General features: G+C 43.7%; 1 protein-coding gene across 2 annotated transcripts in view; it reads right to left on the bottom strand.

Annotated features, from left to right (window-relative positions):
- Positions 1-13996, bottom strand: part of pak1 (p21 protein (Cdc42/Rac)-activated kinase 1) — a 47020-nt gene that overhangs the window by 4057 nt on the left and 28967 nt on the right. Inside the window, exons 3-11 of one of the 2 annotated variants that reach the window (XM_070970705.1) lie at positions 13407-13626; positions 9216-9310; positions 7922-8069; positions 7800-7837; positions 5981-6094; positions 3935-4163; positions 1342-1405; positions 1109-1157; positions 221-333 (exon numbers count right to left, since the gene is read on the bottom strand). In XM_070970705.1, the coding sequence (XP_070826806.1) occupies positions 221-333; positions 1109-1157; positions 1342-1405; positions 3935-4163; positions 5981-6094; positions 7800-7837; positions 7922-8069; positions 9216-9310; positions 13407-13599 (1043 nt within the window). In that variant the 5' untranslated portion in view covers positions 13600-13626. Of the gene's footprint in view, positions 1-220; positions 334-1108; positions 1158-1341; positions 1406-3934; positions 4164-5980; positions 6099-7799; positions 7838-7887; positions 8070-9215; positions 9311-13406; positions 13627-13996 lie in introns of both variants that reach the window. The other variant, XM_070970706.1, reaches the window with a different exon arrangement.

The raw sequence follows: 13996 nt of genomic DNA, 5'->3' as shown, positions 1-13996 counted from the left end.
AAGGCAACAAAACAGAAGTGAAACCCTGATGTTCCAACTTATTGGCTGTAGAAATCAATCAGAAAATGTCACAAACATGTTAAAAAAAGAGGAACTACTGGCAGCAATGAGTGACACGCTGCGGATTGATGGTGTGTGTGTGTGTGTGTGTGTGTGTGTGTGTGTGTGTGTGTGTGTGTGTGTGAGTGAGTGAGTGCGTGTATGTGCCCATGTGTCTCACCTGTCCAGGTAGTTGACTATGTTTGGGTTTTTATTTTCCCTCATCACCAGAATCTCATTGATGATCAGCTCCTTCTTTGGCTGCTGCTGCAGGTTCATCTGTTTAATGGCCACCTGTGAGAAACGACAAATATTAGATGTACTGTGAACAGACTGAGAGCAGAGAAGCTGGAGAGAGACAGGTTTGTTAAAGGAAGAAGATAATGTGACAGGGAATGAAAGAAGACCAAAGGATGAATAGTTGGAAACTGAAGACAGGTGACGGTGAGGAGGGAGAAATATCTAAATCCAAAGCCAGTGAAAGGCCGTTCGGCAGTGCAGTCTGACAGACATTAAAAATGCAGGCTAATCCTCAGAGAGTGAAACTCAGGAGGATTATCATGGCAGACGAGCTGGGCTCCTTCAAAATTAACCTGGAAGTCACAGCTACTGAAGCCAGACTTAATACCAGTGACTGCCAGTGTTCCCAGTGGAAACTCACGGCTCTGCCCTCAAGTCTCTGTGCTTCTCTTCGCTTCATCTCACCTGATTGAAGGTTGACGCCCTGGATGAACCTGCATTTCCTTTAACTTCCTTTTAAGCTTTTAGCATCGACCATCTTCCCCAACCCTCTTAACTTTAACAAAGGCATTCACTTTGGACTTTATTTCCCCCTAAATTTGCACTTTAAAGCCTTTTGCCATCATCATATTTGAAACTTGCTGTTGATTTCTTTCAGCTGACTTCTGCAACAGGCTGAGCGCAGAGTCGTCTTCATCACTTCCTCTTTGACTGGGGCTTTAATGTGGTCACTGTATCAACCCCCAAATCCTTAAATTTGAGTCAAAGAAACAATCTTTAAAAGGGAGGATGAAGAAGAGAAATATGGAGGATGATGAAGGAATCCCACCTCTTGTCCTGTAGCGATGTCTATAGCTGTGTACACCGTCCCAGACGCTCTGAGGACAGACAGCAGAGAGCCCCAGTTAGACGTTATGCAGTGTCTCATTATTTCTTAGCTGGATGAAAAGCTTTTGTTTCTTAGAGGTCACCATGAAGGAAGGTTTCACATCCTTAAGCGTCACCAAAAACACTGTCACACTAATTACAGGAGACCTCGGCCACGTCAGGTTTGTGACTTACCCCTGTCCGATCTTCTCAAAGCGTGTATATTTCTTCTTGGGGTCTCCCACACTTACAATGGTCCCTGAGTGAAAGAAAGAGAGAAAAAGAAGCACAAACTCACTTATCGATTGATCACAACACACAGCAACAGGATCTGAAAGAGAGCGAGATAAAGAAAACCTGAGCCTTTAATCCACAGCTGAAAGGTGTTTATATGTTCATTCTACAGTACTGCTGAATTTGAATGGATAGAACAGTCCAGGGACTTTCTATCCATCCAAATTCTGCTTTAAGTTCATCACACTCAGGTCAATGCAGCATGCTGAAGAACTGAGAGACAAGAGGATGGAGAGAAGGAACGAGGGATGAGAGCAAAAAAAACAATAAAAACAAATGGAGAAGTAAAGAAAGTTTAAAAACAGTCAATTCAGGAAGGAAAAGGTGGTAAAAAAAGGAAAGAAAAGCTTGGACTGAAGACCGAACAGAAAGAGAGTATGAAATGATGGAGGGAAGGAATCAAGAAAGACAGAAGAGCTGAATAAACAAAAGAAGGATGGGAATAAAAGTATTAAGGAAGAAGCAAAGATGAGAAGGAAGGACAGAAAGAGAAGAGCTGAAGCAGCTCTGTCTGCAGTCATCAGAATCCACAGGAGGAAAGTGATTAGAGGACAAAACTCGGAGTCACTCTGTAACCGCAGGAGACTGGATGATGGAAAGAGAGGGGACGACCAATCAGACGTGAGGATTGGACAGTGGGGGGGCAGGGACAGTGGATATCTGGTCTGTCAATCAGAGAGACGGACAGACAGACAGGCAGTATCCTGGTCTTACCAGCAGAGGGAGATCTGAGCACATCTGGACAGGCGTGGGGCATGGTTTAAAAAATACACAGGCTTTTATTCACGGTCAGAAAGTCACAGTCACATTTCAATATGGAAGAAGTTTGAAACACGTTCTTTTATTTTTTTTAAAGTTGAAGACTTTTGTACAATAACTGAACACATAAAAAAGACAGTGTGTTCATGCTCTATCTGCTGTGTGCTCTGGACTTTGATTATTAGTCCAAATTAATACAGATGAGGTTCATCATCTCACAGCGTTACATTAAAGCAAAGACTTTCAGAGATGAAGCGTCTGTGTGTGAATCTTGAGTTTGACTGAATGGTTCAGGTTATCTTTAGCTCTAAGAGGAAAGGCTAAGAGTGTTCAGAGGCCTGTGCAACAAACCGCTGAGCAGTTTTATACCTGTGGTTCCTTTCTGAGAAAACACGTTAGCACCTGTTAGCTGTGGCAGCTAACACAGCTCCTTCACTGAGCGTCAGGACAGCACGGCCGCTGTGAGAGACTGCAGGCAGCTTCTTTTGTTAGAAGTGATAACGTTACGTAACATCTTTCACGGTGCCTCACGAACTTTGGCACACAATGAAACCACTATTCTCATCATGATATGAAGACCTACAGTAATAATGAGCATTAAGTTTGCAGATCATGTCAGACTAAATGCTCCCCCAGAGAAAACATCTCAATCACATACGTGGGATATTATAATTTAATATTTAGTACTGTCTCTGAGCTGATTAAAAGTCATGTTGGTGAAATCACCAGCAACCTGACTTGAACCTAAAATAAACTCAAACCATCTGACGTGTGCGTAGAAAGACAACGGGATGAAACGGCCTGTCAAATACTAAAATTAGCCCTCGGAGACTCTGCCCTCACTGAACCAGAGCAGGTAAAAAAAAAAGAAAGAAAGAAAGAAACGGCACCAGAATGTTTCATCTACAGCATACAGATGTGACGAGTACCTATAGACAAAATAATAAAATAAATAAATAAAATATTAATTTTAGGCTGTGCAATCTTCCACTGTCCTCATAGAAGCGTTGAAATGTACCAGTGGGACATGCTGGACTTTGACTGACATCAGTCTCACGGAGGACAGTCTCACCTTCAGCCATGAGGAGCCACCGCTTCTCTTCAGCTGATCTTTCAGAGATTTTTCCAGAGAGAAGCCACAAATATTATTTCTATAAATAAAACCTGAGCGGTGCTCCAGTGTCCCTTTTTTTAGCACACACGCAGTTTCAGAAGAGGAGCTTCTCACCAAACTGTTCTCTGAAGTTAGAAGGTACCTGGTGCCAATTAACACCTGGTGTAAAGACCATCATACGTACACTCTGTGGCCAAAAGTATATGGACACCCAAACATACACACATGTCTTTCTTTTACAGTTCTTGTTGGCTGATCAGGTCACAGTCAATGTTTAGTTCATCCCAGAGCTGACAGATGGGGTTGAGGTCAGAGTGGACAACCTCTTCCACACCAAACTGGGAAGGAGCTACCACTGTGGTCTGAAATATCACTGTATGATTCAGCAGTAAGATAAGCGCAAACCACACCAACGGTTCACACTGTGAGGTGGTGTCCACACTCTTTTGGCCATATAGTGTTTTGTGTCTGTTGACTGTAATATAGTTCTTAAATGTCACACACACACACACACACACACACACACACACACACACACACACACACACACACACACACACACACACACACACACACACACACACACACACACACTTATTTATTTGAGTGTGTGAGTCTTACGTAGTTTCTCCAGGATCTCCTCGTCCGACATCTTCTTCTTCCTGGTTTTGTCCTGGGGGCGGGGCAGGGAAGGCCCGGGGGCGGGGCTTGCACTGGGAGGGCTGCCGGGAGCTGCTTCGGCAGGGGGGGTGGGGGTGGCGGCAGCGGCTGTCGGTGGGGAGATGGGGGAGGTCGCAGCATCTTTGGTCGGAGGAGGAGGGAGGGGCTCGATCACTGAGCGAGTGTATATCTGAAAGAGTAACGTTAAAGTACATTTTCCATAATCAAAAAATACTAATTAAATAGTCTTTTCCTTCTGTCATTTGATGAAAATCACAATGAGAAACTTTAAGGTTTCTATTCTTTTCTTCATGAACTGTATATTTAAATGAAGCTAATGCTAACCATGCTAAAACCAGGCTGTTAGTAAAAAACATGTTTAAGTGTCGATAAAGTTAAACTAAGTGCTGTAACTGAGCCGTGAGGCACTTTCAGACTGTCGGGATGAAAGGACGAATAACAACAGAGACCAGCGTGTGTGTGTGTGTGTGTGTGTGTGTGTGTGTGTGTGTGTGTGTGTGTGTGTGTGTGCGCGCGCTCCAGTCAGGTGCACTAGACTCGTCACCGTGGGAACGGCAGTGCCGCCATGGAAGCAGCCTCTCAACCGCCGACCTGTCTGAGAAAGGAGCAACAATGTGTGTGCGTGTGTGTGTGCGTGTGTGTGTGAGAGAGAGACAGGATGAAAAACGAGGTTGTTAAGTTGTTTGCTGATGTGAGAAACTGTGAGGGTGTTTTTGCTTGGAGTGTGTATGTGTGTCTGGAGGGAATGAGTTTAAAGATGAGCTGATCAGAAAACTGTGACAGTTAAAGTTCATTAATATCAGTTAATATCAGTGATGGTAATTTAATATTTTTGAGTAAAAGCTTGAATCGCTTTTCACGAGGATAAAAAAACTGAAACTGTATTTGTTTGTGTCAATTATAAGCTCATCAGTGATGAAGATGATATTTATTTGTAGACCTTAACATGTGTTTGAGAGTGAGGTCTCTTGTCACACACACACACACACACACACACACACACACACACACACACACACACACACACACACACACACACACACACACACACACACACACACACACACACACACACACACACACACACACACACACACAGGCCCCTGTGGTCTGATTGGAGGGCTGAAGTGAGGCAGCACACGGGTCTGTTTCATGATCAAATCTAATGAGTGCTTTATGGGCTGAGGTGATGTATGGAGAACTATGGAGAGTGTGTGTGTGTGTGTGTGTGTGTGTGTGTGTGTGTGTGTGTGTGTGTGTGTGTGTGTGTGTGTAACAATCTGAAGACATTTGAAATCTGAAGCTTTAGACGTGTGTAAATCACTGTTGTGTCACCTCATATGCAACACTACACCGGTCAGTGATGAAAGAAAATGATGATGGGGGGTCAAAGGTCAGTGGGAGACCAGAAGCAGGTGGTTTAGTGCCTTGCTCAATGACACATTCTCAGGTAGAGACGTCTGTATCTTGTTTAGAGAGTCTCTGTGTGGTCGGGAAAACCCTCTGACTGCTGTGAAACTCACATTACTCATCCTCTGCTGAGCATTTTTAGAAGGGCAGCTGACACACAAAGGGCAGCTGACACACACACACACACACACACACACACACACACACACACACACACACACACACACACACACACACACACACACACACACAGCTGTCACATCTGATTCATCCATTTCTCAGCTGACAGCTTTCCCACTTTTCATTTCCTCCTCATCCTCCAAACCCATAAAACTGTAAAACCGAGTCTTAACAGCTTTGTGAGGACATTCACTTCTTCAGAGGACTGTTTGAAAGTTAAGACTTAGTTTTAAGGTTAAGCTTAGGATCAGGATTAAGGCGGGTGAGGTTCAGAGAGGGCTGGACTACATGAAGGTTCAGGTTTGGGTTAGTTGTGATGGTTAAGGTTAGGGGCTAAGAGATGCATGACATCAATGAGGGTCCTTACAACTATAGAAAGAGTGTGCGCGTCCTTACTGATTTGGTGTGCTCTGGTCGGGGGGCAATCACTGGCGGTGGCTCGGCCTCGTCTTCATCCTCATCCTCAGACACAGTTGCTATGGCGGGCGTCTCCGACACGGCCTTGGAGCTCTGCGTTATGTCACAGAGAGGGAGAGGGCGGGGCTTAAGTGACATCATCGTCATGTGAGCCAACAGTGATACCAGACCCATCATTGTCTCCTGCTGTTACTGTCCCTTCTCTACTGCTTCATCCTCTCATCACGCAGAGAAGTCCTCTTGGGGATCCTTAGCTCTTCTTCACTGCTTCAATTTCACCTTCTCTCCTCCTCGTTTCCCTCTCTGTGTTTTCTCCCTTTTTTCTTTCCCTTCCCTCGCCTTCCTCTTGTCATCACGGTTATTATCTGTGAGCTCTGGTCACGTCTGGCCACACATCCTCCTCTCCATCCCTCTCTTTTCCTCCCCTCTATCTCTCTCTGATAGTCTAATGCTCGGCTGGTGGCCAAGCTGCAGAAACAGGGAAACGGTGAAAGGAGGAGAAAAGGTGCTGATTCACAATGCAGAGGGAGAGAGAGAGAGAGAGAGAGAGAGAGAGAGAGAGAGAGACACAGAGAGAGACACAGAGAGAGAGAGAGTGAGACAGACAGAGAGAGAGAGGAGAGAGAGAGCGTGCAAGCGAAAGAGAGAGTGAAGAGAGAGACAGAGAGAGAGGGAGAGAGAGAGAGAGAGAGAGAGAGAGAGAGAGAGAGAGAGAGAGAGAGAGAGAGAGCCAGAGAGAGAGAGAGAGAGACAGAGAGAGAGAGAGCGTGCGAGCGAAAGAGAGAGGAGAGAGAGTGTATCTCTAGGAGGGGCATCATCATCATCATCATCATCATCATCATCATCACTTCCTCTTCCCCTCTTTTTGTTTAAAGGCACCTTTCAGACAACATTTGCACTGCTGCAAAAAAAAAGCTTCCTCATCTATCTCAAGACGACTTGCTGCGTTTGGAACCAATTAAAGGTCACACTTTCAGAATTTCAGAGGAAACACAAAAACGGAGCTCAACGCAACGTTTTTACCTCATCCACTTCTTTATATGCTGCTCTCTTCCTGCTCTCCTCTCACCTGTTTCTATCAATCTCTCTTATCTCACCCTGTCACTTGCTCTCTCTCTCTCTCTCTGTGTCTGTCCTGTCAAATGGTAGATTAAACCTCATCTCCTCCACTCCTTTTTTTAATCTCTTCATCATCTCACACTGAAGCTCTCCCTCCTTCCTCTCTTAATCCTCTCATTCCTCGTTACCCTGACAGACCACAGACAGGCTCCATTTCCCCTGAAGATGCTCTCTCTTCAAATTGTTTGCCCTCAAACTTGCCTCTTCTGAAAGAAATCAAAGCTATGTCTTTATTAACATACTGGATGGTTAAAAACATGTTGGTATTTGATATTTGGCCCCCGCTGGCTCCAGACAGGATTCACTGTTCAGTTTTGGACCTAATTTAACACCTGTGCTTCACTGAGTTTTAGTTTTAGTCTCTTGATATCAAAGACATACTCGTTTTAGTCACACTTAAATCATTTGATTGTTGATTATTATTTTTTTAGCCAGTTTTAAGATGTTTGTTTGTTACCTGTTGAGGCTCATTTACTCCTAGTTGTTCAATCTGCTGCTGCGCTCATTAAATTTACTCTTAAATTTCTTGGATCAATGAGGAAAACCTTCAGTAATCAGCTGCCGCAGCCTGTCTGTCTTTGAATGTAACATCTCTCTGGACGTATGATGTAAGGTTGGATGTCTCAGTCTCATGTGGACTGTATGAGGGACACGGGACATACAAACAGTCATGACTTACCGTTGTGGTGGAGGAGCTATATGCGTCCGTGTTTTTATCTGCAGGGAAAAACACAATGAGAGACTACAACAACAAGGGAAGAACGAAGATGTGTGTGTGTGTGTTTGTGTGTGTGTTCGTACCTGTGAAGCTCATGTATTTCTGGCTGTTGGCCGTTTCTTTTGAGTCGTAGAACTTTAAAACGTCGAGGACGGCCTGAGGATTCTTCTTCTGCTCCAGTTTGGTGATGTTGGACGTCTGCAGGAGCCGGGCCCACTGCTCTGGCATGCCCTACACACACACGCACGCACACACACACACACACACACACACACACACACACACACACACACACACACACACACACACACACACACACACACACACACACACACACACACACACACACACACAGTTTTACTTCTTTCTATCATCCATATGCACTGAGTATTATCCACTTATTTATGAGCCCTGTCAAAAACAGGTTTACACGTTGCTTTATGATGAACAATAAGTTTCAGACAATACTACAGCAACACATTTACATCACGCACACGCACACACACGCACGCACACACACACACACACACACACACACACACACACACACACACACACACACACACACACACACACACACACACACACACACACACACACACACACACAGGCTTCCTACAGAGTCCTAACAAGGCAGTCTTGTCATATTTGTGCTTCAGTCACATAAGTGGGTCACATCTCCTTGTTTTCCAGCTCTCTTTCTACCCGTCTGTCTGGGTCAGTCCATCACTCGCACTCGTCCACTTCCTGCTGCATTATTCCGTCCCTCCATTCTATTCAGGTCTCATATTCCCTTAATATTAATATTGTACTCACTGAATTATATTTAGGTTTTGTTGCTTTGAGTAAAAAATAGAATCATTAATTTGCATAGATGTGTGTTGAAGTAAGGAGCAGGAACTATGTCCTAGATTACAGAAAAGGGAAGGAGTAGCTTTAAGTGCGCGCACACACACACGCGCACGCGCACGCGCACACACACGCGCACACACACGCGCACACACACGCGCACACACACACACACACACACACACACACACACACACACACACACACACACACACACACACACACAGTTTAACTCCCAGCTAAAAGCTTGGTCAGGCAGATCAAGTGAGTCAGCTAAACAAGGCGTCTTTGTCTAATGTGATTATTCCAAAGATTCATTTGCCAAGTGTGTGTATCAAACACAGCCACACACACATTGATACACACAATTGCATGCAACAATGAACATGGGTCCTTTGGTAAACAATTAAAAAGTGATGTAAACAAACCACAAATACACACCAAAGACACACACTGCGGCTGCGTTCAGTGAATTCAGGAGTGTTACTACACACAGGGGAATAAACACACAATACCGCACACACTTACAGTGAACTCTCCAGTAACAGCATCAAAGCCGACATGGATGGTGTGTTCAAAGTCAGATGGCAGAGAGATCTCTGGACGCTCCTTCTTCTTATAGGCTGACAGAAGAAACAGAAACGTTGATTTTACATCACCTCAGATTGGCTGAGGAGACTCAAACATGGTCTAAACATGATGTGGTGTTTACAAGACAGATTATACTTGTTAAATAGATATACTTCAGGAAATTCTGTTTTTTTAATTCCATGTAGAATAAAGGTGTGTGAGTGAAAAAGAACATGAAACAAATGGCTTTTTTTTTAAGTCCTAACTTGGCTCTCAAAGGCTGCAGAGGAGCAGCTGAAACGCTGGACCAAATCAATAATTAAACTGACTGTGACAGAAAATCCTAAATGCAACATATTTTTTAAAAAATCCCTGGAAGAGGAAGTACAAGTACAAGTACAGAGAAAATCTGGAAACAGAAACAAGGAAAATGAGTGTGGAAAGAAGATGGAAAGAACAGGAAGAGGAATGAGAGAAAGACGAAAAAACAGACGCCATATGTTGGAAACAACAAGAGGGGATCCTCTGGGAAATCATAACTCCAGCGAGAATCACAGGCAACAGACCCCCCCGGGATGACTAACAATGATGCAGGAGCACCAGTCGCCCACAAAGCATCATGGGTAATCATTCCCTGTATGTGGAGGTGTACGATGAGGTAGTTTGTCAAAAACTGGTGAGTGTTTATTCTTCCAGACACATCATATAGAGCAAAAGACTGAAAAACACTCCTATATAAAATATAAAACCATGTCAAATGGCTGCTGGTGCAGCACAGCGTCTCTCATCTGCATGCTGGTTTGAAGGTAAGGTCAAACAGACTCAAACACACTACTGAATTAACACTCCAACACAGTTTTACTTCTGTGAGTGAGTTTTATACAGTAGTTCTCATTGTTACGGGCTGAACCTATCTTTCCAGGACAGGATTCAAGTTGCACTTCTGTGATTCACCATTCCTGTTTGTAATTCTATCTCAGTGAGATTAGCCTCACTCGTTATTGTTCACTCTCCAAAGCTGAGCTATCAGAGCTGTGTTCAGTTACTGCTGATGCAAACACAGCATTTCACTCTGCTGCTTCGCATTAAAAGCATTCAACTGGTGAAACACGAACAGGCTTTTATTGTGAAGCAGCCACAGGAAACACAACTTATTTATCAATGAGGTGGGATGAACGGCGGCTGTTCAAAAGTGCCTCCACAATACCAGACATTTAACACAATTCTGTAATATGTCAGGGAGCAATGGAAGCTGCAGGCTGCACACCTCCAACTCCCGTGTTTACTGTGGATCGGTCACATCTGGCTGATTATCAATCTGATCAGTTAACTCATCGCTAACATTCAATACTAATCCAGTATAAAGAATGCGTGCATCAGTAGCAGGTGTTCATCCGCCAGCTTCAGTACAGGTGCAGCATGTCTGCGGCTGTACAGTCACTTTATGGATGATGAAACAGAAGTAATTGGCTGGTTATAGGGAGATTATGAGTGAGAGCATCTGCTCTCAGTACTGACACAACAAGGCCAAACTCATCTGTCTCCATGAGCAGAGCAAAACTGTAAACAGTCTTTTTACATAATGTGTACTGCTGGAAACACTGCATGAATGTTTGGGATTGTGCTACCAGATCAGTCGACTCACTGCGTCTGAATTCAATGAAGTAATCCTGCTGTCATATGTGCTGTTAGACTATGGCCTGCACGCTTTGTTTTCTGTGGCTGTTCGATAAGCATAATTACTTGTACGTTTATTTTGTATATTACTTAATACATAAATATGTTTGTCTGACTGCTACCAATCACTTTTGTACACTGGATTAAAACAACAATCAAATAGCAAATAGCAGCTTATAGACTATATTTTTAATACAGCTGTTTCAGTTATAGACCTCAATGGCCAAAATGCAATGTTTTAAAATACATTTAGATGTGAAACTGTTCAGGAAGGGCCAGAAAAACAGAAACGTCTTTGAGTGTGCCACTGAAAGCCTGTCAAACTGCCCTTGTAAGAGTAACCAATGATATTTAGATGAAGGCTGAAGCAGGTGAATGCTCGGTGCTGGACTAGCTTAATCTTACTGTGGCTGTGGACTTGGTGGATCATAGCATTATTATTGAAAGGTTGAGGGAACGTGTGTTGGTATCTCCAGAGCTGCCCTCCAGTGGTTCTCTTCATATTTTCCAAACAGAAAAACTGCTGTGTGTATTGATGGCTTTACCTGCTCTCGAGCTTGATCTGAGTACGGGGTGCCACAGGGCTCCATTCTAGGACCAGTCTTAATTTCTTTTTTTTTTACTCATGATCAAACAGCATGATATTTCATTTCATTGCTATGCAGATGACACTCTGCTGGTACTTGCCATCCAAACCGTCTGAATCAGCTAAGCTATCATCATGCTGTAGCCACCATCTGGAGACACTTCAGATCACAACCCAGTTCATGTTGGTTCAGTCGTGTTTTTCCCACTTGAGAAATATCCCCACAATTACATCTTTTATAGTCTTTAATCAGTCATCAGTGCTTTTATCAATTCTCTGCTGTAGTACTGTAATGCTGTGTTTACCTGCCTTGGACAAACATGATTACGTGGCTTCAACAGGTCCAAAATGCAGCCACCAGACTTTTAACGATGCCACAAAAGCATGATCATAACTCCTCTGTTTTAGCTTCCCTTCACTCAGCTGCCTGTTCATTTTAGAACTGCTTTAAATTTTTAATCTTGACTTTGAAGCCCTCACATGCTACGGCAGCGAGCTACCTGGCCGAGCTTCTAAACCATTACTCACAGCCCTTATCTTGACGTCCTCTGATAAGGCCATGTTGGTTTTCCTGGTAAAGGGGATCAGGGCTGCACCTGAGGATCTTAGATGAGTTGTGTTACTTTTATCCATTATTTTATACCTTTATTTCTTCATTTTTCACTCAGGGACTGTGCTTATATATTTGACTGTTCTCCTGCCTTCTTTTATTTGTCCTTGGTTGTTTTGAAAGGGGCTACATAAATAAAGTTATGGTTATTAGCATTATTAAACTAATGTGAATGAAGAACATACATGTATTCTGTGTTAAGATGCTGCCACCAACACTGACACAGTGAGGCCGAGATACCACGTCATTAACACACTGGATGCTGTGAGACTGTGTATTGCTGTCACAGTGTAACCTACTAATTATAACATTTATTTTTTGCCTCATTTCATCTGGGACAGGTTTTGCTGAGCAGGCACGCTCACTGTCATCACTGTCCTGCTTCACTTGGACTATTTCATACTACTGCAGGTCACTGAGCAGAGGCATCCTGCGTATGGTGGCCTGTTTAGGACATCTCAGGCTCAGGTTTTCAAACTGCCGTGGCTTTCATCAGGTACTCTGTCGTCCTCAGATGGCTTTAGGCTTGGCCGTACTTTGGACTTTAGCACACTAACAAGTGTGTTAACACACTGAATGTTAACATGTTTATATAAACAGCTCCTCTTTTCTTACCAGCACATTTCTACACCTCACTACATTTCTTAATGGTTGAGATAAACAGTGATTTCCAACACAGACTTCAAAGAAGCTCAGAGAAGGTACCATGAGCTGAATTCTGCTGCAGAGCATCTGATAGCAGTGTTGACACAATAAGGCCAGGCTGATGTAAACTCTACTTCACTCTCTCATACACAGAGGGAGGCTGTGAAAGTGGAGGCAGACACACTGAGGAGGTTCAAATGTGCTCGCTGGCTATTGATCAAGCTGTGTGAAACTGATGAGATATTGATAAAGACTGGAGAAACGATGAATTCAGACAGTTTAAAAAATGAAAGGCTGTATCTGGTGCCATGTTGAAATGTGATGATGCTTAAAAACGTTGATGCAAACCACTGGCCTAAAGCGGTTTGTCAGATTCAGGATCATGTGCCTTCCTATACTTGCTGATCTAATCCACATTTTTAAAGATTTTTTTTCTGTCTTTTCTGTGATTCGTAAAAAAGTAGTCTCTATGATGACAGCATGATACAGCACCACCTGCACCACTTGCAGACCAAACACACTGACGACGACTTGATGTGCCTTGCTCAGGGGAGACATGAGTGTTGGCAGTAACTGAGGGACGAAAACAGACAAAGCGATGCTGAAGTTCACACTGCGATGAAGCACTCACTCTTATCGCCTCCTCCAGTCAGGATGAATCGGATCGAGCGGTCCTTCTTCTTCTTGTCCTCCGGGTTCGGCGGAAGGGGCTTGGAGCCGTGGTTGAGGGGGGCGGGGTCCTTGTTGCAGGATCCAATCATGGTGCTGGTGTTCCTCATGGGCGGAGCTGGGGGCTTGTCCTCGACCTCCCCATTATCAGACATCTTCAGCTAGGCTGCAGCTGACCGCTCCTGTACACAAACACACCAATCACAGAGGAGGTGGGGTGAGCAGCAGGAAATTGAGCCAATCACAGGTAAGCATTCAGAATTCATTCATTCTCTTCTTCATTTATTCATATCTTGTACAGCACTGCAGCTATTTTTTATTCTCCTCTTTAATCTGTCTTATTCTTTTATCCATCATTTTATTTCACTCTTTAAAAATCCTAGTAATAGTGTTTTTACATTATTTTGTTTCTATCTTGTCTCAATGCCGTTTAAGCACACAAATCACCTTGCTGTTGAAAGGCGCTATACAAATGAACCATTCATGTTTCTACTCATCAGCAAAATACAAGGTATTTAGTCTGTAGTAGAAATATTGACATAAGAATATGAA

This window comes from Chaetodon trifascialis, chromosome 9 (assembly GCF_039877785.1).
Source record: "Chaetodon trifascialis isolate fChaTrf1 chromosome 9, fChaTrf1.hap1, whole genome shotgun sequence".
Lineage (NCBI taxonomy): Eukaryota > Metazoa > Chordata > Actinopteri > Chaetodontiformes > Chaetodontidae > Chaetodon > Chaetodon trifascialis.
The sequence above is the reverse complement of the archived record's forward strand: the minus strand, read 5'-3'. Positions and strand labels throughout refer to the sequence as shown.